Genomic DNA, 19,847 nt, shown 5'->3' with positions numbered 1-19,847 from the left:
ATGGGTTGGATTAGAGGTGGATGGGTTCTCGATAAGCAAGAGAGTGAAAGATTGTCAAATGTAGGTTGAAGTGTGCAGTAATCAGAATTAGCCATGATCTGACTGAATGGAGGAACAGTATCAAGGGGCCAAGTGGCCTACTCTTGCTCCACATTTGGCTGTTCCTAACAGTTGATTCTGATCATACATACGTCCCCACCCAAATTAATCTGAAATTCATAGCCACTCACATTCATTCAAACACACACCTACACTCATACACACAGCCACATCCACACACATTAAAGCACGCACACATTCGTTCAGCAGTCATCATCTCATATACAGTCATACTCACTCACAGTAAAACCATCACTTACAGTCGCACTCGTACACACAGACACTCTCACTCACAGCCACACTCATACACACACTCACTCACAGTTGCACAAGTACACACACACTCTCACTCACAGTCGCACTCGTACGCACACACTCTCACTCAGTTGCACTCGTACACACACACTCTCACTCACAGCCGCACTCGTACTCACACACACTCACACTCGCACTCATACAAATACCCTCTCACTCACAGCTACACTCGTACACACACACACTCTCACTCACAGCCACACCCGTACACACACACTCTCACTCACAGTCGCACAAGTACACACACACTCTCACTCACAGTCACACTTGTACACACACACTCTCACTCACAGCCACACCCATACACACACACTCTCACTCACAGTCGCACTTGTACACACACACTCTCACTCAGTTGCATTCGTACACACACACTCTCATTCACAGTCGCACAAGTACACACACACTCTCACTCGTACACACACTCTCACTCACAGCCACAACCGTACACACACACACTCACTCACAGTTGCACAAGTACACACACACTCTCACTCACAGTCGCACTCGTACACACACACTCTCACTCAGTCGCACAAGTACACACACACTCTCACTCACAGCCGCACTCGTACTCACACACACTCACACCCGCACTCAAATACCCTCTCACTCACAGCTACACTCGTACACACGCACTCTCACTCACAGCCACACTTGTACACACACACACACTCTCACTCACAGCTACACCACATGAACACTCACTCATGCAGCCACTGACACACCCACTCTCATACACACATGGGAAAGATACAGACACAAAACCATATTCAGAAATAAAGATAGATGCAGTCTCATATGAACACACTACATACAGATTTGTGTGTCCGTACAGACTGGACTCACTTTTTTCAAAGAAGGGGCAGTGTTTGGCACTCAAAGGCCACAAGCCTTGCTGAGTTACCTCTCTGTCTGAAAACGTATGAAGCCAATTCAAACAGCTCTCACCGGAGAAGGTAGGGCCAATCAGGGATAGCGTAAGGAACTTGTGCGTGGGGTCTGAGCAGATAGGGGAAGCCCTAAATGAGTTTTTTGCTTCGGTTTTCACCAAGGAAAGAGAACTTGTTATAAATGAAATCTTTGAGGAGCTGGAATACAGTCTTGACTAGATCAACATTGATGAAGTTGACGTGCTGGAAATTTTGGAAAACATTAAGGTTGATAAATCCCCAGGGCCAAACCAGATTTTTCCTCGGCTGCTCCGGGAAGTGAGGAAGGAGGTTGCTAAGCCGCCGGCAAAGATATTTCCCTCCTCACTCTCCGCAGGAGTCGTACTAGAGGATTGGAAGGAGGCGAATGTTGTTCCTCTTTTCAAGAAGGGTAATAGGGAAATCCCTGGCAATTACAGACCAGTCAGTCTCATATCTGTGGTCGGCAAAGATTTAGAAAGAATTCTGAGGGAAAGGATTTATGACTATTTGGCAAAGCATAGTGTGATTAAAGGCAGTCAGCATGGCTTTGTGAAGGGCAGGTCGTGCCTCACAAATCTTATTGAGTTCTTTGAGGAGGTGTCAAGACAGGTCGACAAAGGTCGAGCAGTGGATGTGCTGTACATGGACTTCAGCAAGGCATTTGATAAGGTTCCCCATGGTAGGCTCTTTCATAAAGTCAGGAAGTATGGGATAAAGGGACATTTAGCTATCTGGATCCAGAATTGGCTGGCTGGTAGAAGGCAGAGAGTGGTTGTAGATGGAAAGTATTCTGCCTGGAGGTCTGTGGTGTGTGGTGGCCCACAGGGCTCTGTTCTTGGGCCTCTGCTCTTTGCACATTTTATAAATGACTTGGATGAGGAGGTTGAGGGGTGAGTTAGTAAACTTGCAGATGACACAAAGGTTGGAGGTGCCGTTGATAGTATCGAGGGCTACTGCAGGCTGCAGCGTGACATAGACAGGATGCAGAGCTGGGCTGAGAAATGGCAGATGGAGTTCAACCTGGATAAATCTGAAGTGATGCATTTTGGAAGGTCGAACTAGAACGCTGAATATAGGATTAAAATCAGGATTTTTGGCAATGTTTTGTTTAACAGAGGGTTCTGGGTGTGCAAGTACACAGATCCCTTAGAGTTGCCACAAAGTGGATAGGGTTGTTAAGAAAGTATATGGTATTTTGGCTTTCATTAACAGGGGGATCACGTTTAAGAGCCGCGAGGATTTGCTGCAGTTCTACAAGTCCCTGGTGAGACCACACTTGGAATATTGTGTCCAGTTCTGGTCACCCTACTATAGGAAAGATACAGAGGCTTTGGAGAGGGTGCAAAGAAGGTTTACCAGCATGCTACCTGGACTGGAGGGCTTGCTTTATGAAGAAAGGTTGACTAAGCTCGGACTTTTCTCTCTGGAGAGAAGAAGGAAGAGAGGAGATCTGATCGAGGTATACAAGATAATGAGAGGAATAGATAGAGTCAATAGCCAGAGACTTTTTCCCAGGGCAGAAGTGACTGGTACAAGGAGTCATAGTTTGAAGATATTAGGAGGAAGATATAAAGGAGACGTCAGAGGTAGATTCTTTACGCAGAGAGTTGTGAATGCATGGAATGCGTTGCCAGCTGTGCTGGTGGAAGCAGAGTCATTGAGGACCTTTAAGCAACTGCTGGACATGCACATGGATGCGTAGGTTAAGTTACTGTATTTTACTTGAGGATTAAACCTCTGCACAACATCGTGGGCCAAAGGGCCTGTTCCGTGCTGTACTTTTCTATGTTCTATGTTCTAAGCCTGCTTAATTCAGTCACGCTCTAGCAAATGCAACTTAACTCAGAAACTGCAATGGGGTGAAATGAAGAGTGTGTCTGAGCTGAGAGATCTTACCAGGAGAGAAAGGGACACAAATGTGTTCAACTCTTCAGTGACCTCATTATTGTTATTCTGCACTAACCCAGACTCAGAGTCTCAGATCAGGACCAGCAGCTGAAACAGGGCTGAGTGTGGATGGTGAGTTCATTTGTTCACTATTAAAGGAAGTGATTGCATACCTTGCTCGCAGTTTTCCACAGCTCCGTGTTGGGCTAGCAATCCGTCCAATACCTGCACAACAGACACACCAGCAGTTAGTAAGAGTAGAGTGAAGGTGAGAGAAAGCTAACCAACTGCACCCCAAAACTTTATTAGAAACATCACAATTTCCAAGCAGCAGGATGGTATTCAGCCCATCATGCCTATACTAGCTCTTTGAAATGATTTCAGCTAGAGTAGGCATCTGTCTGTGTTTCTGCGTCTGTGTCTGTACGTGTGCATGCAGGTTTATGAGCGTGTTTTATAGCAGCTCAACATTTGGAAGGGTGAAAAAGCCTCATAGTAATTATGTGCCTGTACATTTATGACTGTTCAGCATGTTTCAGGGCGTGCATATCTATCTGTGTGCATGTGTAAACGGGGGGAAAGGAGAGAGGGAAAGAGAAAGAGAGAAAAGCTGGGTGGCACATTAAGAATTCCAGGATGGATTGTGCCCACTGGGTGGTAGGAAGAAGTTGATTGTGGTTTTGTCTGCACCATATAAAAGGGACACTGTTTGCAAAGTTATCAATGAGGGTGAGCCCAAGGGCAGCTCATTGAGTGTAACAATTGCATGACTTGCCTCTCGAGTTTTAAGGGAAGAGAGGAAGGGTACGTGCAACAACACGTAGTCTATGGGGAACATACTTGTCATAATTGGGCTCAGGTCTCTCAGTGTAAACGGGCAATACCATCAGCTCAATTCACAGCATTTAATCATTGCTCAGGACTTCGCTTCTGTGAACTGAATTCGGGGGTTTATGTTGTTAAATCCTTTGTCCCAAGAAAATAGAAGCAAGATCTACAAACATAGAAAATACAGCAGCCACGCCGCCAGAGAGAAAAGGAAAAGACAGCTTCGGCTTGCTCAAGGCATAACCCCACTCCCTCTCACCCCTCCCCACAACAATGCAAATAGAAACTGTGTGCGTTTACTTCTATCATAACAATGAGAGAAACTGCTGGGGAAACTCAGCAGGTCTGGCAGCATCTGTAGGAAGAAAGCAGAGTTAATGTTTCAAGTCCAGAGACTGTTGAGTTCTGATGAAAAGTCACTGGACTCAAAATGTGTCTCCCCACAGATGTTGCCAGCCTTGCTGAGTTTCTCCAGCAATTCCTGTTTTTGTTTCAGAGGTCTTTTACTTAATGAAATTGTGCTATGTTCACCCAGTCTCTGGACTTGGCATGTTTGAGTGTAGCCACTTGACAACCATTGGAAAACCCAAGTCCTCTGAATGTTATATTTCAGAGATTACCAGCTCCTACATACATCAGATAGGTACAACAAGAAAGAGGAATTCATCACACCTCCATTATATCAAACAGCTCAATGTTATAAAAGATTGTCAGGGAGAGATAACATTGCCCATCTGCACACTGTGTATTGGCAAAGGAAGCTTGGGTTAGCAAAACCAAGTGATATTCTTCTAGATCACAAATGAAATAGCCCCAGTAATAAAAGGGAAGTCTTAAACTAAAACAGAACATAGAACATAACAGCGCTCAATGTTGCACAGACATAGGATTAGCTGAGAGTTTTCTTTCATCATATTAATTATTAGATTAGATTAGATTACTTACAGTGTGGAAACAGGCCCTTCGGCCCAACAAGTCCACACCGACCCACCGAAGCGCAACCCACCCATACCCCTACATTTATCCCTTACCTAACACTACGGACAATTTAGCATGGCCAATTCACCTCACCTGCACATCTTTGGACTGTGGGAGGAAACCAGAGCACCCGGAGGAAACCCACGCAGACACGGGGAGAATGTGCAAACTCCACACAGTCAGTCGCCTGAGGTGAGAATTGAACCCGGGTCTCTGATGCTGTGAGGCAGCAATGCTAACCATCGTGCCACTGTGCCGCCCACTTTAATTCTCTTCTGCAGATCATTTTACTGTTATAATTCAGTCCTTAACATACATTCACCTCCAAGTAAAACAGTCTTTCATACTTACCTGACTTTGCAGATGGAACATAAAATGGGCCTGGCACCCTCTGGTGGCTAACAGCAAGTTTAGATTAGATTAGATTACTTACAGTGTGGAAACAGGCCCTTCGGCCCACCAAGTCCACACCGCCCCGCCGAAGCGTAACCCACCCATACCCCTACATCTACATCTACCCCTTACCTAATACTACGGGCAATTTAGCATGGCCAATTCACCTGACCTGCACATCTTTGGACTGTGGGAGGAAACGTTTAATCAGTGAATAGGTAAAATCTCCAGGTTCTACCACAGTAACTTAATTTAACTCGGATGATGGATTCTTGTGTGGCAATGATAGCGCTTTGGCCTCTGAACTGATAGGCCTGGGTTCAAGTCCCACGTGCGTCAAGAAAAATATTTAACCAGGAGGGTGGTAAGGCCGCTTAACTTTGACTCATTGCTATCCATGTCCTGGATGTTTGCTGAGGACAGTATGGAGAGAGCTATACTTTCAGTTTAAAAGAGTAGAGGGAGTTTTATTCTGTATCTAACCCTGTGCTGTACCTGTCCTTGATGAGGACAATGCAGAGGAAATGGAAAGGCAGAAAAGAAGCTAATGGAAGAAGACTTTTAATAAAATAAGAAAATACATTATTTGGTTTCTTACCTCCCATTGCATATGTGGTGGAATATTCCGGATCTGGATCTTGCGACTCCTGTTAATGAAACAAATTCAATGGATGAATAAACACATCCGCTGCATGCTGGTAAGTCAACGGCAAAAATATGTGTCTGCTGATATCCACTGTCCACCTGAATATTAATAAATCCATTTAGATAATGAAGAAGTGACTTGCATTAATTGCAAAATATCCAACAGAACTGTACATTCCAATTGTCCACTTTAGTGTGTTCAACTGCCCAGTGGCCCATTGATCCACTTTCTCCAAAAATATACTCTATTCATAAAATTTGCAACAGCACATCCAAAATGTTTCAAACGTAATTTCAAAGTGCAATAAAATTCAATGTTTCCCTGTACAACATGTTACACTCTTGAGAAATCCCAATACAATTGCAATATTCCTGATGTTAAGAAGGTACATACCATACCAGCCATTCAACCCTACACTCACAGGGCTCCTACACTCACAGGCTGACCTAGACTCCAGATTGGGTCGTGGCCCATGCATCTGTATCAGTAGCTGAGCATCCCAAACCCCTTTAAAGGGGTAAGACTTCAGACTTTAAGATCTGGACGTTTTCTTACCTTTTGGCTCTTTTAAAAAGTTTTTTGTTGTCTTTTTCAATTCTGATTTTGTAATCAATATGGCGCCAGATAATGGCGAGTACACTTTTCCTCACATTCCTAAACTTGAGTATGCAGGACAATAAAATCTAATCCCAATTGTAATTCCTGCCCCTCAGATGTTCATTGTGCCTTTACTTGTTGTTTACAAAAATACGCTTCATTTGTATAATTGGTAAAAATGCAGTACAAAACATTTGAGCTTGAATATTACAATATTTGCAAGAAAATTCAACTTGTGCCTGTAAAGCATGTTGCATTTGATACTATTGTATTGGACTTACTATTTACAAGATACATTCCAAGTTAGGTATATAGCCCAAAGGTGAACATATTTTAAAATTGGAAATTACAAAATGTGCAATAGACATAAACATGTCTGTTCATCACATTTCATTCAAAGGTGCCTCACTACAGGAAAGGTGGATTGTCCATGCTAAATTGACCATAGTGCCCAGGGACATATAGGTTAAGTGGAATAGCCATGGGAAATGCAGGGTTACAGGGATAGGGTAAGGTGGGGTGGGGGGGTTGCGTGGAATCTAGGTGGGATACTCCTCGAATGGTCGGTGTGGGCTTGACAGGCTGAAAAGCCAGCTTTCACACTGTAGGGATTCTACAATTCTATGAAAATAGCTGCCCATCTACAGGACATTACGTTCATATTTAGTGCTCAAGAAACCCTGTTAAACACAGTATTTTTACAAAGAATCAATGTAGTATTGTTGATTTCAGGTGGAAATTCTTCTGCATGCAATTGATGTGGCAAGTCCATTTGGGAAAATAACAAATATGAAAATGTATCAAATTGCATTTCAAGGTGGGACGGGGTTGGGCTGAGTTTAGCAGAAAGACCATCCGGTTAAAAACAAATCTGAGAGATCCAGAGTTGAAGCTTCTGGTTGTGAATTGTGACAAGGGTTGAAAACTGCTCAGCCTTCACCTTGTCAGAAATGGTTAATCCGTCAGAATTACTGGTTAGCTGGTTCAGAATGGTAGGAAGACAGGCTGCTTGGTCCTAGCTGATTCCATTCTTTCTCGTTCATGTCAGGGAGTGTGTGGGCAAATCAGCCAAAAGAAAGCATTCAAAGAACCCGCACTTCAGCCACAAAAGAACTGCATGTGGCTCAGGGGACGCCAGCAGGACTCCCTGGGCCCCGCATATTGATACCAATAGGCAAAATAAAACCTGTGGTGGCACTAGCAGCTTAGTTTAACTCTTCAGCTCACTACGTTACAACATCATTTAATTGGCTGGAAATTGCTTCAGAATGTCTGGAGGTCGTAATCGGTGTAAGGAAATGCAAGTCTTTCTTTGTTTCTGGTTAAGAACATACCAATATTTTCTAGGATACAGGAACATACATAAAGAAATAACTAGTTCCAGAATTGTGCCCTTCACCACCTCAGGATATCCTAAAGTACTTGAAAGAATTTTTGAAGTATGTGGTCATTGCTGTAATGTAGGAAATGGTTTCAGAGATTTGAGCACTCCCACAGTTGGCAATATTATGAACAGATCATAATGCTTAATTGTTGATTGAGAGATATTTATCAGACAGGATACCAGGGAGAATACCATGGTTTCTTCAAGATAGCACCAAAGGATCTTTTGTTTTATCTCAAAGAGAACAGGAAGAACCTCAGTTTAACATTTCCTCAAATAGACCATATCTCCCACAGTGTAGCCCTCCCTCAGTACTGCATTAACCTAGATTTTATACTCAAGTCTCCACAGTGGGACTTGAACCTACAATCTTCTGAACCAAGAGAAGGTGTGCTACAGCTGATCCAGAACAATACTGTCCCTAAAAACCAAACAATTGCGGAATTCAGAAACAAAATCAGAAGTTGCTGGAAAAACTCAGGAGGTCTGGCAGCACCTAAGGAGAGAAAGCAGGAGTTAACAGTGAGTTTCAAGAAGATTTGTAGCTCAGGTTGAGGTTCTGGATATAAGTTTGCTCATTGAGCTGGAAGGTTCATTTTCAGACGTTTCATCACCATACTAGGTAACATCATCAGTGAGCCCCTGGTAAAGCCTTCGAAACATCTGAAAATGAACCTTGCAACTCTGCAAGCAAACTTACATCCAGCAGAGTTAACTTTTGGGATCCAGTGACCTTTCTGCTTTCTCTGCACAGATGCTGCCAGATCTGCTGAGTTTTTCCAGAATTTTATCATTTTGTTTTAAAACTGTTCCTACTCTGGTGTGGTCTTCTTATTCCAAATTATTGGAAAAGATGTATATACAGTCAGGTTCAAATCTCAGGCAATGGCTAAAGTCACCTTGTTGCAGAATGTGTTTGTGTGAATGCGTGAGTGTGAGTGTATGTCGGAGTCTGTGTATGTGTGCCTGTGTGTGAGAGAGGGAGTATGTGTGTGTAAACATATGAGAGAATCAGAGTACGTGTGTGAGAATGAGTGAGATATGCATTTATGTGTTTGTGCGTGCGTGTGTGCGAATGTAAGAGTGTGTGTATCTGCGAGTATATGTCTGCGTTTGTGTGTGTATCCGCGAGTGTATGTCTGTGATTGTGTGTGAGTGTGTATCCGCGAGTGTATGTCTGTGATTGTGTGAGAGTGTGTGCGGGTGCACGCTTGTGGGGTATCCATGTGCATGTATGTATGTGTGAGAGTATGTCAGTATGTTATATATCTGTGTTTGTGTGTCTTTCCATGTGTTTGTGGAAGTGTAACTGTGTGTTGTGTTTGTCTTTCGTGTGTGTGAATGTGTTGTGTGTGGATGTATGTGGACATTCCAATCTCAAGTTTTCTGATCGAGTTCCTCCATATACAATGGGATTTCCGCCAAGTATTTAGTTAAGTGGAGGAGGCTGTGAGTCACATTGTTTTATTTATTGATTTTTTTTACCCTTACTAATACAGCTCCTCCTGAATCCAGTTAAAGGAGGCAACACAAGCTATGTAAAAACCTCATCTAGTCATCAGCACTGACTGAGCACTGAACCCAAGAGCTCTGTGGTCTCTTATGCTTTCATACCAGATCACTGAGTCATGAATGCAGGCATCAACTGCTCCATGAACCTTGCAGTGTTAACATTAACCCTATTTCTAATGGCCAGGGAGTTCTCCCCAGGAATCTGGCCAATGCTTATCCCAAACCAACACCTAAAACCAGATTGCTAATTCATTGTGTTTATGAGACCTTGTTATGCACAAATGGGCTGCAATGTTGCCTACTTCTCCACAGTAACTCCACTTCAACCAGTACTAAATTGGTCTTAGAGCCAAAGACTTTCTGACATATCATTAGAGAGTGCCAATGTCTCGCAAGGAGAACCTGATTTTATAGACAATGATGTACCATGTTTAAAGGTGTTAAATAAAGGTAAAACATGTTCAGGTACATGATCAAACAAAAATTGACTCTGAACCATGACTGTTCTTGTTAGACAATGGCACTCTCGGGTGATATGTCAGAAAGACTTTGGCTTGCTCTTTTTGCTGAGGATAATTAAACAACTTCCCATCGGAACATATGCATCAGAACTGCCTGTTAGTGATGCAAGCTGTCGGTGGGACAACGATGCTGGGTATTGACTAAGGAAGGACTTGCAATTATATAACATCTGTCATGACCTTGGGCCTTCACAATCCACTTTATGTCAGTGAAATACTGCTTGAAGTGTAGTTACTGTGGAAATGTAGGGAACACAGCAGCCCATTTGTACACAGCAAGATCTTATAAACAACAACGACTGAGCACTCTGTTTTCAGGTCTCACACTTGAAGCATGGCATGCTACTGGACACTACTGTGAAAGCTACTGCTGCCCTTTGTAACCTCAGTTTAGCTTTTGCCCAGATATTTAAATGACTGTGAATGTAATATTTCTATATAATAGCATTCTATAGTTAACATCAGTTGGAGTCTTTAATGCACAATATCCACACTCAATTTCTTATGTTAGGGGAGCTAACATCAGTGTTGCCACATTAGAGAAAATACCCTGTTGAAGGTAAAATTACATCATGGCTAACAGTGGATGCCATCAATAAAGAAAACTCCAATATCCCAATGGCCCACAACTGGAGGACTGCATACCGCGGAAGTCAATCCGGGTATTCCCTAACAGGAAACCCTAGATGAATCAGGACATACAGAACCTGCTAAAAACCAGGCATGAGGCCTTCAGATCAGGAGACCCACTCAAATATAAGGAATCCAAGTATGACCTTCGCAGAGACATTAAGACAGCCAAGGACCAATTCCAATCCAAACTGGAGACCTCGACAGACACCCAGCAGCTATGGCAAGGACTGAATGACATCACAGGTTCTAAAAAGAGACAGTGCAAGATAGCAGACGATGACACATCCCTCCCAGATCGTCTCAACGCCTTCTATGTTCACTTTGAGCAGAATTTTAGCGGAGAGATAACACCTATTTCAACAAGTCCTGATGAACCTATCCCAACAGTCACTGCATCAGAGGTCAGATCAGTTTTCCTTCATGTGAATCCAAGGAAAGTGATGGGACCAGACGGAGTACCAGGCCGTGCACTCAGAGCATGTGCAGATCAACTGGCAGAGGTCTTCTCGGATATCTTCAACCTCTCCCTGTAGCAGGCCACTGTCCCTGCCTGTTTCAAGAGGGCCAACATCATCCCTTTGCCTCAGAAGGCTCATGCAGCATGTCTCAATGACTACCGTCCAGTGACCTTAACTTTGGTGGTCATGAAGTGCTTTGAAAGGCTGGTCATGGCATTAATCAACTATGGCCTCCCCACTACTCTTGACCCACTCCAATTTGCCTACTGGACCAACAGATCCATGTCAGATGCCATATCACTTCTCCTTTTCTCCTCCCTAGAACATGACACCAAGAATAGCTATGTAAGAATCCTACTCACTAACTACAATTCAGCCTTCAACACTATTATCCCCTCAAGACTAATTACTAAACTTAGTGATATTGGACTCTCTGCAACTGGATCCTCAGTTTCCTGAACAACAGACCACAATCAGTGAAGATTGGGGACAATATTTCATCCTCACTAATACTCAACACTGGAGCCCCCCAAGGGTGCGTATTCAGCCCCCTATTGTACTCACTGTATACCCATGACTGCGTCATCAAATACCAGACTAATACAATTTACAACTTCGCTGATGACATCACCATAGTCGGCTAAATCTCAGATGGTGACGAAACAGACTACAGACAAGAGGTGGAAGCCCTGAAAAAATAGTGCACTGAGAATAACCTAGTTCTCAATGTCGGCAAAACCAAGGTACTCATTATTGACTTCAGGCAGGATGTTACTCATACCCCTCTATACATTAATAGCATAGAGATGGAACGAATAGAGAGTGTCAAGTTCCTGGGAGTCATCATCAACAACAAGCTTTCTTAGATTCTTCATGTGGACGGTCAATTAACAACTACCAGGTAAACTTCTTCAGATCCATTTACTCTGCTCACAGAGTTCATACTAATCCAGAGAAGATCAAGAACATTAAACAGATGCCCACACCATAGGTTTTTCAATTTCCCCTCACGGGATACTCACAGCTTCATAGAAAAGCTATCTCTGCGGAGAAATTTGCTCAAGGAGGATGTCTCAATGGATGGCAAGACTGCCACCAAGTTATTTTTTATTTCCTTAAAGAGGTTCTGTCAGCAAAATCTTACCAACTGCAATACTAAGGCCTCAGAAAAGTCATGATTCTCAAACTAAATGCATTACAAAAAGACTCAGGTGTGGTTCTATCGCAAGCTGAGAAACCTACTGTTTTTCATTTGAAAACCTTGCCACTTGGATAAGGCAACAATTCCAATATAGACCACGAGGCATCACCTCTGGGATTTGACATCAGTTGGTTTCATATGTACTTCTTTGGCAAGAAATTATTATTGAAACCGATCATAAGCCGTTGGAAATGTTAACAAGTGCACCCACGGTGTTTTTATCATTTTCTTGTCAAGGTGGAAGGATGTGACTTTGGAATGGAATCAAAGCCAGATACCAAGGTGATTCTGCCTGACACAGGCAGCAAACTACTCAACCCACATGAAGATCAGGATATTTCTTTCGATCTGCAAGTTGAGGCTATAGACCCTGAAGCTGAAGGCCTGCTCACAATTGATCGGTTACACTTAGGCACAAGTCAGAGTGCACGGTTGTAACCAGCAACTGCTGAGATGAGCAACTGGAAGAGATGCAAAAATATCATTATTGAGCTACAGCCTGACAGTATTGAAAAAAGCTACCTGAGCAGGTGTGCTCAGGTCAGCCTTACACAAGCAGACTTTTGGTACATCACAACAAGCCAATGAGTGCTAATATCAAAAGCTTTACACCAAGATAATGTATCCAAGTTACACTAGGGACACATGGGTATTGAACACACAAGACAGATAGCATGAAAGTCTTGAATACTGGCCAGAGAGGAATGATGATATTCAACACCTTATGAACACAGGTGAACTAAGCCTGGTGTCTCACCTCCTGCACTGGAGGAGGTTTCTTCTTTCAAACGATGTCCCATCCATTCCTTGGACAAATGCAGTGACAGACCTTTTCACAGTACATGGGAAGATTACAGCCAAGTGAAGCTTATTTCTTTAAATTTCCCACTGTTTGACTACTTAACATACAATCAGCACGACTATTACTGACACGATCACTGCTGTGTTCAGCTTATTTAGCGCCCCAAACTGACAGAAAATGGGCTGCAGTTTACTGACAAACTATTCCACATCATCCCCCCTGCTATCTATGCTCAAACTGTCTGTGAAGACATATGGTATATATTGTCAAATCAATGATTGTTAAATGTGGAGCAACAAAGCAAACATTTTTGCATTGCATTGTTGCATTTTTTGTGCAACATCATTGGAGATGGGATTACCATTTTGAGCACAACTTGTGCTTGGAAGGTAAGTGCAGGCAACTTTACCCACAATTAATTGCTTAACTATTCTGAGCCACAGGACAATCTTCTTCAAAGACAGAGGTAGAGAAGAGATACACAATAAGCAAATAGCAAGAGTCAAAAAGTGTGGTGCTGGAAAAGCACAGCCAGTCAGGCATCATCTGAGGAGCAGAAGAGTTGACATTTCAAGCATAACCTCTTCATCAAAAATGATGAAGAACCTATGATCGAAACGTCGACTCTCCTGCTCCTCGGATGCTGCGTGACCGGCTGTGCTTTTCCAGCACCGCACTTTTTGACTCTGATCTCCAGCATCTGCAGGCCTCACTTTCTCCCAGCAAGCAGAGAGATAACCACCAAAAGTAAGTGCTGTTCAGAGATTTCAAGTTAGAAATCCAAAGACATTTACTTGGGGGTACTAGCAAGGATTTCCAAGATACCCAACTAGCCCAGATCTTGCAATGTCATTGTTGATGAAGGTGCTGTATTTTGAAGGAACAGAAGCCAGCTCAGACCAATGTATCAATCATGCATAAAGAGTGAACAGGACACTCTGATGATGATTGTGCAATAAAGTTGAGTAATAGCAACCAGCAGCAAGACAACTAATCTGTCAACAAGTGCAGCAGAGGATATCGTCTACCTCTCTGGATGAGTAGACAACTAGATTCTAACAAGTTGTCAAACCTCCCAAGCGTTATACTGAAGTTGAATATTGTCATCTGAAATGTTTAACTTATAAACGTGTTTTACCTGCTTATATAATTATCAAATTGACAACATGTACTGATGTATAATGTATACTTCCGTTTGGACTAAGTTTCCACCTTCAGACAAGGGGGATGTTGTGATCTTATGATAATGGAAACCTATGTGAGCAATGCCTCATCAGGTACAAAGAACTTGTTGGTGAAAAAAAGTGTATGTTCTTTAGGGGCATATATAGTTTAATTTGTACAAGGGGTAACCATTTTCTGGTCTAACTAGAACAGAGTTGTGGAGCAACAGGCTGTAGTCTGTAGCTTCTCCGCAATTATTTACAGGGTACAAGAATCGGCCATACATTATTACAGAGACCATTGGATGATGTAGCCTTAAATCCATCTCCCATCAAGACCTCATGACATCATCGCAGTGGGGGTAGTTATTGAATTCTGTAAGACAATAAGATATAGGAGCAGAATTAGGCCATTTGGCCCATAGGGTCTGCTCCACCATTCAATCATGGCTGACATGTTTCCCAACCCCATTCTCCTTCCTTCTCCCCGTAACCTTTGATCCCCTTACTAATTGAGAACAATTCTACCTCTATCTCAAATATATTTAAAGACTTGGCCTTCACAACTTCCTGCAGCAATGAGTTCCACAGATTAACAACCCTGTGGCTGAAGAAATTCCTCTTCGTCTCAATTCTAAAGGGTCATCCCTTCACTCAGGCTGAGTCCTCAAGCTCCAGACTGTCCTACTTTTCCTTATTACTCATTCACAGGATGTGGGCGTCACTGGCTAGGCCAGCATCCATTGCCCATCCTGAATTGCCCAGAGGGCAGCTTACAGTCAACCACATTGCTGTGGGCTTGGAGTCACATGTAGGCCAGACCAGGTAAGGAAGGCAGTTTCCTTCTGTAAAAACCATTAGTGAACTGGATGGGTTTTTCGTGACAATCAACAATGGTTTAATAGTCATCAGTCAACTTTTAGTTCTTTTATTGAATTCAAATTCCACTATTTGCCATGGTGTGATTCAATCCCAGGTCCCCAGAATATTACCTATGTCTTCATGTTAATAGTCTAGCAAAATACTACTAGGCACCACTTTCCCTGTGCAAAGGAAAATCCCAATCTTGGAAACAACATCACCATGTCCACTCTATCCAAGCCCCTCCGTATTGTATAAGTTTCAATCAGATTCCCCCCTCATCCTTCTAAATTCCATCGAGTGCAGACCCAGAAAGTCCTCAACTGCTCCTCATATGACAAGACCTTCATCTCTTGGAGCGTTCTTGTAAACCTCCTCAGAACCCCCTCCAAGGTCAGCACATCCTTCCTGAAATATGGGACCCAAAATTGCTCACAATATTCCAAATGAGGTCTGACCAGAGTCTTATACAGTCTCTACAATACATCTCTGCTCTTGTACTCTATGCCTCTCAAAATAAATGTTAACATTGCATTTGCCTTCCTAACTGTTAAGTGAATCTGTACGTTAACTTTAAGAGAATCCTGAACTAGGATTCCCAAGCCCTTTTGTGCTTCAGATTGATAAAGCTTTCCCCCATTTAGAAAATAGTCTACACCACGCTTCTTCCCATCAAAGTGCAGAACCTCACCCATACCCACACTGTATTCCATCTGCAACTTCTTTGCCCAGTTCCCTAGCTTGACAAAGTCCCTCTTCAGCCTCCCCACTTCCTCAACACTTCCTGTCCCTCGACCTACCTTTGTTTCATCTGTAAACTAGCAACAGAGCCCTCAGTTCTTTCATCAATTATGCAATTTCAAACGGTTGTCAGACCAGAGGTTAGAGGGTTAGGGAGGAAATAGAACCTGGAGGAATGTGGAAATAAGGATAGGAATTTCACCTAATCCTTTCAATAATCACCACTCTGAATCCCTGAGACTAACTTAGAGTCATAGAACCGTACAGCATGGAAACAGACCCTTTGGTTCAACTTGCCCATGCTGACTAGATTTCCTAACTTAGTCCAATCCCATTTGCCAGCATTTGGCTCATAATGCTCAAAACCCTTCCTATTCATGTACCCATTCAGATGCCTTTTAAATGTAATTGTACCAGCCTCTACCACTTCCTCCAGCAGTTTATTCCAAAGACACACCACTCGCTGCATGAAAATGTTGCCCCACGGGTCCCTTTTAAATCTTTCCCCTCTCACTTTAATCCTATTCCCTCTAGTTTTAGACTCCCCAACCCTGGAGAAAAGTCTTCAATTATTGCCCCTATCCATGCCCCTCATGATTTTATAAACTTCCATAAGGTCACCCCTCAGCCTCCAACACTCCAGGGAAAATAGCCCAAGTCTATTTAACCTTTGCCTATAGCTCAAACCATCCAACCCTGGCAACATCCTTGTAAATCTTTTCTGAACCTTTCAAGTTTCACAACATCGTTCCTATGGGAGGGAGTCCAGAATTACACGCAATATTCCAACAGTGGAATATTCTAACCAATGTCCTGCCCAGCTGCAACATGACCTCCCAACTCCAGTACTCAATGCACTGACCAATAAAGGCAAGTATACCACACACCTTCTTCACTACCCTGTCTCCCTGTGACTCCACTTTTAAGGAACTATGAACATGCACTTCAGGGTCTCTTTGTTCAGCAACACTCCCCAGGACCTTACCATTTAGTGTATAGACCCTGCCCTGATTTGCCTTTCCAAAATACAGTACCTCACATTTATCTAAATTAAACTCCACCTGCCACTTCTCAGCCCATTGGCCCATCTGATCAAGATCCCGTTGTACTCTTAGGTAACCTTCTTCGCTGTCCACTGCACCTCCAATTTTGGTGTCATCTGCAAACTTACTAACTATACCTCTGATGTTCAGATCCATATCATTTATATAAATGATGAAAAGCAGTGGACCCAGCACCGATACCTGAGGCACTCTACTGGTCACTGGCCTCCAGTCTGAAAAACAACCCTCCACCACCATCCTCTATCTTCTACCTTCGAGCCAGTTCTGTACACAAATGGCTAGTTCTCCCTATATTCCATGTAATCTAATCTTGCTAACCAGCCTACCATGAGGAATCTTGTTGAATGCCTTACTGAAGTCCATATAGATCATATCCACCGCTCTGCCCTCATCAATCCTCTTTGTTACTTCCTCAAAAAACTCAAGTTTGTGAGACACGATTTCCCACGCACAAAGCCAGTTTGACTTGTTGGGCTGAAAGGCCTGTTTCCACACTGTAGGGATTCTATATACAAAAAAATTACTCCAGATGCTGACCACTCACTGTGTGAAAAATCGATATGATATCGAAACTAGAAGAGCAGGCCATTCAGTCTGTTGATTCTGTTCTGCCATTCAATAGGATCATGGCTGATCCTCTCTGTCAATGCCATATTTCCGCTTTCTCCCCATATCCTGTGATGCCCTTAAAAATCCAGAAATATATCTATATCTTTATTGAATGTATTCAGTACCTTGGCCTCCGCAGCCTTCTGAAGTGCAAAACTCCACAGGTTCAATCCTCTCTGAGTGAAGACACGTTCCCTCATCGCAGTCCTAAATGGTCTATTCTGTATCTCGAGGCAGTGTCCCCAGTCCTCCATTCCCCACCAAGGAAATCATTCTCCCTGCATCTAATCTGTCCAGTCCTGTTAGACCTTTATACATTTTAATCACATCCCTTCTCATCACTCTCGTGAATACAGTATTCAGGGACTCATTTGTAACGTGACCCTACCACTGACCCTACTGGCATGGTGGCTCAGTGGTTAGTACTGCTGCCTCACGGCGCCAGGTTCAATTCCAACCTCAAGCGACTGTCTGTATGGAGTTTGCACATTCTCCCCGTGTCTGCATGGGTTTACTCTAGTTTCCTCCCACAGTGCAAAGATGTGCAGGTCAGGTGAATTGGTCATGTTAAATTGTCCATTGTGTTACGTGCATTAGTCAGAGGGAAATGAGGTTTCAGTGGGTAACTCTTCAGAGGGTCGGTGTGGACTTGTTGGGCCAAAGGGCCTGTTTCCACACTGTAGGAAATCTAATCTGGTGAACAAAGGACACAGACAACTAAATATCTCAAAGTAATATCTCACACTGAATTTCTCAGCTTTGTATCCTTAAACTCCCCGGAAGGCCTTCCAGTGTCAACTACTTAGCCATCTTGTCTAACAGAAACCAATGAAACGGAGGTCTGTTAATGTGCCCACTATTTTAGGGCAGTGGTATTACAAAGATCAGTTTTCTTGTGGGCTCATTTTGTTCCTTTGAAAATGTTTCTGGAATGTAATGTTAGATTGGTGGGTGCACCCTGCGTGGGTGATTCTGGCCCAGTATATAGATCCAACCACTAATAAGCAAGGCCAAACCCAGTTTTAGAGTGAATCACTGCTGTCTGATGTCTGCTGATCCTTGTTTGTTCACTCAGTATCCTGAGAGTTTCTAACAACTGACAGCTTTGGTTCCAACCAACCGAGAACCAATAGTGGGATTTGTAGCATGGTGGGAGTGTTGCTGGACTGGAAATCCAGAAATAATAAAATCAGAAAGTGTTGGCAACATTCAGCAGGTGTGGCAGCTTCTTACTTATTGAACAGGAATCAGATTGGTCTCGAACTGTTAACTCTGTTTTTCTCTCTCCACAGGTGCTGCCAGACTTGCACAGTCTCTGGATTGATGCCTGCTTTTACTTAAAATCTCCAAAATCTGAGAGCGTTTGGCTTTTATTTTAGTAACCCACAGGCCTGGAGTAATGACACAAGTTCAAATCCTCCCACCACAATTGTGGAACTTTATTGCAATAATTTGGATTTTAAAACCTATATCAGTAACAAAGACCAAGTAACGATGTGATAATTGTTAAAAACCTCATCAGATTCATTAATCCCCCTCAGGAAAGGAAATCTTCTGTCCTTTCCTAGCCTGGTCTGTACGTGGTTTCAGACACACAGAAATGTGGTTGACTTTTGACTGCTTTCTCAATGTCATGTAGATGAATTTCAAGAATGACTACTTCTTAGGGGCAATTAGGGCTAGGCAATAAATGTTAACTTTACTAGTGATGCCACGTCCCATGAATAAATGTAGATAAACCAAGTGAAAAGTACAACTGACTAAATAGTTTTGGAACCTTATGAAGGTTATGTACTTCATTCATATAATGTTGTAAAGGCACAATACATAGCAGTTTAGATTTGATAGTTATAGAGCTGTCCAAACCACCCATGCCGACCAGATATCCCAACTTAATCTGGTCCTATTTGCCAGCAGTTGGCCGATATCCCTCCAAACCCTTCCTATTCATGTCCCCATCCAGATGCCTTTTAAATATTGTAATTGTACCAGTTTCCACCACTTCCTCTGGCAGCTCATTCCATACACTTTTGAAAAAGTTGCCCCTTAGTTCCCTTTTAAATCTTTCAATTGTTCCCCTCTCACCTTAAATCTATGCCCTATAGGTTTGGATTCCCCCCACCCAGGATAAAGACATTGTCTATTTACCCTATCCATGCCCCTAATGATTTTATAAACCTTTATAAGGTCACCCTTTGGGCATCCAGAGCTCTAGGAAAAATGTGTAATAATGTATGTGGC

General features: G+C 43.0%; 1 protein-coding gene across 2 annotated transcripts in view; it reads right to left on the bottom strand.

Annotated features, from left to right (window-relative positions):
* igf2bp1 (insulin-like growth factor 2 mRNA binding protein 1) overlaps positions 1–19,847 on the bottom strand; it is a 172,776-nt gene that overhangs the window by 48,225 nt on the left and 104,704 nt on the right. For both annotated transcript variants that reach the window (XM_072561291.1, XM_072561292.1), the window contains 2 exons: positions 6,013–6,061; positions 3,389–3,440 (listed from right to left, as the gene is read on the bottom strand). In XM_072561291.1, coding sequence (XP_072417392.1) covers positions 3,389–3,440; positions 6,013–6,061 — 101 coding nt within the window. The remainder of the gene's footprint in view (positions 1–3,388; positions 3,441–6,012; positions 6,062–19,847) is intronic.

The sequence above is a fragment of the Chiloscyllium punctatum genome, chromosome 42, assembly GCF_047496795.1.
Source record: "Chiloscyllium punctatum isolate Juve2018m chromosome 42, sChiPun1.3, whole genome shotgun sequence".
NCBI classification, from domain to species: Eukaryota; Metazoa; Chordata; class Chondrichthyes; order Orectolobiformes; family Hemiscylliidae; genus Chiloscyllium; species Chiloscyllium punctatum.
This window is presented reverse-complemented; position numbering and strand designations above follow the sequence as displayed.